Source organism: Pogoniulus pusillus, chromosome 19 (assembly GCF_015220805.1).
Source record: "Pogoniulus pusillus isolate bPogPus1 chromosome 19, bPogPus1.pri, whole genome shotgun sequence".
Taxonomy (NCBI): Eukaryota; Metazoa; Chordata; class Aves; order Piciformes; family Lybiidae; genus Pogoniulus; species Pogoniulus pusillus.
Window position 1 is genome coordinate 15,657,015 of NC_087282.1, and position 7,400 is coordinate 15,664,414.

General features: G+C 36.4%; 1 protein-coding gene across 1 annotated transcript in view; it reads left to right on the forward strand.

Moving 5' to 3' along the window:
- SMARCA1 (SWI/SNF related, matrix associated, actin dependent regulator of chromatin, subfamily a, member 1) overlaps positions 1 to 5,180 on the forward strand; it is a 31,044-nt gene extending 25,864 nt beyond the window's left edge. Inside the window, exons 23-24 of the mRNA XM_064159452.1 lie at positions 2,972 to 3,082; positions 3,752 to 5,180. Of these exons, the coding sequence (XP_064015522.1) occupies positions 2,972 to 3,082; positions 3,752 to 3,823 (183 nt within the window). The 3' untranslated portion in view covers positions 3,824 to 5,180. The remainder of the gene's footprint in view (positions 1 to 2,971; positions 3,083 to 3,751) is intronic.
- Positions 5,181 to 7,400: the final 2,220 nt, after the last annotated feature.

Genomic DNA, 7,400 nt, shown 5'->3' on the forward strand with positions numbered 1-7,400 from the left:
TGATACTTTATAACTGCCAATCACTGGTAAGTATTTAGATATCCTGACCTTTGTGGATTTATTAACCTCTGTGGGTCAACGTTTAGACTGCTGAGAAGCAAGATAAAGAAGGGCAGCGTGATTCTGAATAGGACTTAACAGGCTCTTTGGGAAAACTGTGCTCTACTAACCACTAGATGTCTCTTGAATTCCACATAAATAGCTAATTCATCTTCCATCTTAGTCTTTTTGGTTTCTTCTCTCTCTGAAGATTTCTCTTTGGAAAACAATTTCTGCTTCACTTATTCCAAAGCCAAATAATTTACCTAAAACATAAGTTTTAAAGAGACTGAGAATGCCTAAAAGTTAAAATTTCTTTTTCAACTGAGCACAGAGGTTTAATTTTTTAGAGTTGTTACTGTTCTTTTATTTCTGTCCATGCAGGAAGAATGTGAAATATGATTGCAGTAGAGTTATGTATCTGTTTCCTGAAATCATAAATTATGCATGTTTTCTTTTTCCTTTTTGCAAATCATACTCAGCATAAGACAAATGACTCCCCTGTAAACACAGGAATAGATGGGCCTGTTGACAGAGCTTAGGACTACTTTCACTCCCAAGTCAGCATCTATGCCTTCACTCACACAGAAGGTGATGGTTTGGTGCTTCTACCTTGTTTATTGGAATAGTAGTCTTTAGAGCAATGAAGGGGTGAGCAAAGTGCATCTCGCCGCTTTCCATTCCAGAAAGTGTCAGGGCCATGCTGAATAAAAGCTCATCTCTAAATGTGTCATCCATCTAAAACTCTTAAGTGTATTTCTATCATATTAAGATGGAATGGATCAGTCCATATTGAAATTTCAGTACCTCAGTTGCAGGATTTGTCATGCAGATTCTTTCTGGTGGTAGATACAACAGAAACTTGTGCACACATCACATCTTTCTGTCAACTGCTTCTCAGATTTTTCCAAAGAATATTGATTGTTGAGTCCATTTTCTGTCCATATCATGTTCTGAACTAGAGGTCCATCTGGAAAGTAACCATGAACCTGTACACTTTAAGAAATGTAATACAAGTGTTTTTCCTCAGGAAAGTGGAGGATTTTTCTTTGTGCTTTAGGCAAATAGATAAAGGTTACTTTTTAGTTCTTTGAAATTGATTGTCTTGAATTTAACACAAAGCAGTTTCTCATACACTAGAAGTGATCCATCTGATTGTTACTAAGGAGCAGCTTGTCTTCATTGTTTATCTAGGACTCCTGATTCTTTCAGTGCACTATACACAAGCTTAAACATAAAATGCTTCTGGCGTATTGACAATGATCTTTCTACTTCTGTCTTTTTATCATGTCTATTCATCTACAGAATACAGGTTTTTGAGACAGGTTCTCTTTTGTTCTTTGGGATTGCAGTGTATGTTGACATGGCTTGCACTCAAGTTTTCTCAGACTAGTTGCCTTTTTATCTAAAAACTCTGGCTGGAATTTGAGTGATTTTATTGGTTGAAGTGAGAGATTTTAACTCCAGCAGGGCTGGTTGCATTCCATGGCACAAGCATGACACTCTGATGTATGGTGGAACCTGCACTGGGAAGTGTGGAGTTACCTTTACATGGATTTGGTAGAAATGGCTCATTTTAATACTTTGCAAAACTGCTTGTGTGAGGCTGGAACATTTTTCTTAAGAAGTTGTGGAGGAAAATGCCTGATGACTTTTTTTTTTCTTAATTGGTAAAAAAAAAATTACTTGCTGACAGGTCCGTTGTATCTGTTCAGAATTGCAGAGCTTTCACCAGGGTCATGGAGCACCCTCCATAGAGGAGTCTGTGGAAACTAGAGAGCATAGAGAATGTGGTTAAACTTCAGGGTATTACTGACTAGAGATGAGTCATCTCCTTGGCTGTTTGAGAGCATTGAAGATCAAAAAAAGCATTCAGGCTGTCACTTTCCATTGTGTAACATGATGGCTGAGGCAATATACAGGTTACAGATGCTGAGAAAATAGAGACTAATTTTCAGGCAAAAAGGTCACCCATTCTCTTCATTGCAAGAAGATTTATGCTACTGGGTAGTTCTCAGGTAGTTTGTGGTTCAAAAAGTCCTTCATTGAACTCAGAAGTGATAAGACACATTTTTCTGTTTTGTTTTTCCTTCAGGAGAAAGCTTCCTGATTTGAGTTGGACAGAAAAACCCATGCTATCATAGTTCTTATTGTACATACTGAATAATTCTAATGAAAACAAGTACTGCTACATGCCCAGTAATAAAAATTATAGAGCTAAGATATAAGAAACTGTCCAAGCCAGTAAGTTATGTTAACCAAGCCAAGATGTTATTAACTGCAATGCAGGTACTTGTAGAGTTGCATTGGGAATATCTTGTCAGTGTATAAATGATCAGATGGCATTTAATCTTGATGACTTCTTCAGTTTGAAAGTCTGGGTGCTGGAAGCATTTAAGACCTGCTACCTTTTGGGTGCTGTTTGGCTGAAAATACAACAGAGTTCATGATTTAGGATGAAATAGTTTTTGCCAGTTTGGAGCTTGAGAGTATCTCACCACAAACGGGTCTGTGTGTCGCAAAAAAATATTGCTCAAGATGGCTTTGATTTCTTTTCCCTCTGCTTTAAGGATACACTTGATCTCTCTTTTTCTGACATCTGACACAGTGTGTTGGCAGGCTATAATTTGTTTCATCTAAACAAGATGAAAGATCAGATCAGCCTTTTGGGGGGTGTCAGTTTGGAAGATACAGACAATCCTGGAAAAATCCGTGTTTGGAAGTTGAGCATTTCAGTGAATGTGACTGTGTTTATAGAAGAGGGTACAGCAAGGTAAAAACTGGTAAACAGTAACTAAGCCAATGTAATTAGGACACGAGTATTGAGTGTTTTTGGAAAACAAGCATTTTGAAATTCAAATATATTGAACATATTTCTGTACACTAGAAGATTTGTATTATTTAGAGAATTTGATGTTTTGTGTTTCCTTAGGAGTTCCAGAGGCGCTGCAACACACTCATATCCTTAATAGAAAAAGAAAATATGGAAATTGAGGAAAAAGAGAGAGCTGAAAAGAAGAAAAGAGGAGCGAAGGCTACAGCAGTATGTTTAGCAGTATTTACTTTACTTCCAATGTGGCAGAATTCAGTTACATTTTGGGAAAAAAAAGAACAAAAAAGGATAATTGTAGCCACCAGTCGTTTTAGAATAAAAGCTGTCTGTGCTCAGCTCCTAGATCTTATGTAGATATTCCAAATTTGCAGGATTTTGAGGCTTTTTATTTGAGAAGAGCCTTTTAAGTAGCAGGGGAGGAGTCTTTAAGAAAATGTAGGACTCCCTTCCTACCTGCATATTTACACCACATGTCTCTTTTAATTTGATCTCAAATTGTTATTCCCCTGCCTAGAGGTTTCTGGAAGAAGAAACTATAAGAAGCGACTCTCTTATTTTGAGGAGTTGTCATCTTTAGAACAGAATTGTTTATAAGTCAAGATCCTGATCTTTTGATCCAATTGATGGTATGATTGGTACCTGTACCACTGAAACCATGTAATGGTTTCCAAAAGAAAAAAGAGTGACAGAATTAAACATCTAATGCAGGGTTTCTTTTTTTTTTTTCTTTGCCCTTCCATTACATCCTACAAGTCTGAATTGAAATGTAGAATACATTAGGGTAACTCCTCTTTTTGACTAATTACCCCTGTACTTTCTTCCCTTTTAATTTTAGTGCCAGTATTTCATTGAAATTATAATTATTTTCCTTCTTTTTAGTCACAGAAGAGAAAAGCAGATTTGGCTGCTGATAACTCTGGAAAAAAAGATGCTAAGAAGGTGAAGTCATGAACCTGAAAACTGAATGTTAAATGTAAAACTGCCACTTTCTTCTCTCCATCTACAAGTATTAATTGCCAACTTGTTTGTATTCATGGTACTCTCCCCTAGATCACGTGGTTTAATTTGGCAAATTTTGTATCCTTTATGATGTCTTTCTCTACCTAAAATGTGTAGCTTTATATCTTATGCATTCCAGTATTTTTGTGTACTGTATTTTGTGAGTTTCATGTCTTTGGCAAAATCCACTCAGTCCTTGGTTTTTTTGAAGCTTGTGCTGAGATTTTAGCTTTTATATGTTTTATATGCTGCTGCTTTGAAAGAAAACCTAGATTCTATAGCTGTATTATTGTTATTTCATATCTTAAATTTATATGGCTGTTGGAAAATAAACTGACTTAATTATTTGAAGAGAAATATACTTCACCTTCATTTTCCCTGCCCTCTCTCCCTTTTTTGCATAGCTGCATTTAGAGTGAATGTTAAAGTTTGTATAATTGTGCCTTCATCATCAGATTCTTGTTTGTTGTTTTTTTTTTTTTCCAGAGGAGTACTTAGATAGGATTAGGAGCATGACAGAACGAAAAAAACAATCTAATTAGACTGACATCCTTGTTTGCTGTCAGCATTAAATTGACATTTTTCTCGGAAATGTTCAGAAGGAAAGCCAGCAAATACTTACACATTTTTTTCCTTTATCACTGGCTCCTGTGAGGCTTCATTCATGCTTAAACACAAGGTGAAGTGTTTGTCAGTGTGACCTCTAGGTGAAAACTTTTCTATCCCTAATAAACTGAAGTAGTCAACTAACAGCTTCTTTTTCAAGTAACAAACAAAATTGTTAAATCTTCTTGTTGGTAGGCTGCTTAGCTATGCTGCCTTGTGCTAAAAGATCTTTGTTGCTCTAATTATCTCTGCTAACTTTCTGCTTTTACCTTTGATTCAACGTGTCAGTCAGAAGCAATGGGGATATGTTATGGAGTGCTCCTTTTATATTATTGTTATTTTAATGAAGGGATGAAAATGTTGGATGTGTGATTTTTTTTTTTTTTTTATTTTGACTTTGCAAGAATGGCCTTTATTAAGCAGGTTCATAGTTTTTGCTCACCTTGGAGTCTGCCTTTTTCCTGGATCAGTAGAACAGTGACTGTGACATCTCATGTTTTACTTTAATCTTCAGTCTCTGATCTGGTGTTTAGTATGGACCTTGTTACAGTGAGACATGCCCTCATAATGTCAAGTCTAGATTAATGCAGTGTGCTTTACATGGTACTTCCCTTGAAGACTGCTTGTAAATTTCTTCGAGTGCAGTTTGCTTCCTTCTGTGGTTAGAGGTGTTTGGAGATGAAAAAAGTCTCTTTAAACTTTGTGTTTCATGCTTTACATTGGCTACTTAGAAAGTTCCTGAGTCTTAGGACAGAATTTTGCGCATATTCCTTTATGTAATTTAAAATACGTTGGAATGCCTTTGAAGTTTTCTAGGATTATTCTCTGTAAGCTTGATGAGTAATTTCCAGCCTTATTTTGAAAGTCTATGTTTAAGGTTTGGGGCAAAATGAGTTTGTGGCTTGGTTGAACATGTTGAAAGATAAATTATTTGATTTTTGTGTTTTGGAATGGAGCTTTTTTTTTGGGGACCAAGTTGTTAATTATTGAACTGGCCTTTTATTTAAAGATACTCATCTGCTGAGATTGATCTGATGAGTTGAGAGCTACAGCTGATAATGATGGGGCACAACTTTCAGGCAAGAGGTTAGTGATGGATGTCAGAATGTGCTTTTAAGTCAGTATTCAACCCCTGTGGGATAAGTCTGCTCAGAAAAAGGGAGATGACTTTTCGAATAGTATTTTTGGTGTTGGAGTAGTTGACATTCTGCTTTGTCCTTGGGATAAGGACATCCTATGTAATTATGGGCTGGAAAAAGGCTGTGCAGCTACATACATATATAATCATAAATCCCTGGAGCATTGCTATTAATAGAGAGGAAGATGCCTTATTTACATTTGCTTTTTGGCTCCTGTGTCACTCAATAAGTTTATTAAATATAAAAATAAGTAAAAAGGAGAGAAATAAAGGGTGGAAGAACCAACCAAATATTGAATTACGTGGCTAGATCTAGATCTTTTTCCATTGCTCCTGTTTAGCATTGGGTGAATATTTAATGTTTTAAGTCTTGGATTAAGTGTATCCTGGTTTTGTTTATTGTAGATTAGCTTTGTTTGACTGGCATGGTTTTGTGTATCCAACTGCTCTGTGTTGCAAAGTGTATGGAAAGTCTTCAAATGGTAATATCTCAACTTGTTCTTCTATGTAGTTTTCTTGGTTTGAATTACCACTTGAGTTAATGCTCACTTTTCTCCTACTTCAATGACATAGTATACCAGCTGTATAGCAAAAGATCATGCAGTTGTTCTTTCAGATAGTGTCCTCTTGATCAGGCAGCTTTTCTGAAGGATGATAAATACTTCCAGGAACATCTCTTTGAGTTTGTAGTTCCTGGCTGAACTCAATGTGGTGTTGAAGGACAGTCCTTGAGAGCACTCATATGCTCTATACTAGTTCCTCAGCATATTTAGTCTCCCTATCCAGTACGTCCCACAGTGATAACTTAGGAAAATTGCTAACAGCTGCTGGTCAGGACTAAAGTTAAATGGATCTTTCCTTTCCTTTCTTGTTCCAGTTGCAGATGTGCACACAGTATATGCCTAGCAGTATCTAAACGGTACGCTGCTGTGACTCAGAATTAGATGGACAGAAACAAAGGAATCTTCTGGTACTATTTTCTTAGGTGAGGAATATTCTTAGTAAGAAATTTTTAAACATTGAATGTAATGTAGTACAAAACTTTTCAAAAGTTATGACCTTCAGGTGATTTGATTGTTGCCAAAAAATTACATTAGATAGAATTTTGAAGCAACTTGTTTCCTTTTAAGTAGACAACTAAAATTTGATTGTGTCAGCACTAGGCTTGAAGAAAGAAAAACCAGGCAATCTAACATCGTGGGAGAGGTCACAATGGTTGTGTTCTTTTTCTTTTCATTGTTTTGAATTTATCAGTCATTTTACTTTTTGAGGGGAAAAAAGTGACACAACTGACCATCTTCATTATATTAAATTTCAGTTACAGAGAGAAGGAAAGAAGCTGCTGGTAATTAGTCCATCTTTAGATACTGTTTGCACAAGTAGCATTACTGTAGTAAAATATTAAGTAAGATTTTTTTTCTTGCAGATGAGTATTGCTGGTTTGATTTAGTGCTAGTGCTGGTTATAGTTTTCAAATAAGTCTATCCTTCAGTCTTGGAGATCATAAGCAGGGAGTACAGTATGTGGAAATGAATCAGAATCTTTCTAAATGCCTGATGGAAGTAACTCTGGTTACGCAGCTCATACAGCACCTGCTGTGCATTGCAAAGATACAGGCACTCTGTGTGCCTTTTCCCTGGGGTCAATGGAGGGATCAAGTACTTGCAATGATCACAAATTAAGGCCAAAGCTAAAAATTGTGGGCCTTACAGGTTGGAAGTGACAGAGTTTTGCAGGCAGCAGCAGTTTGTGTGAATGTACAGTGATATGGTTGGTGCAGATGCT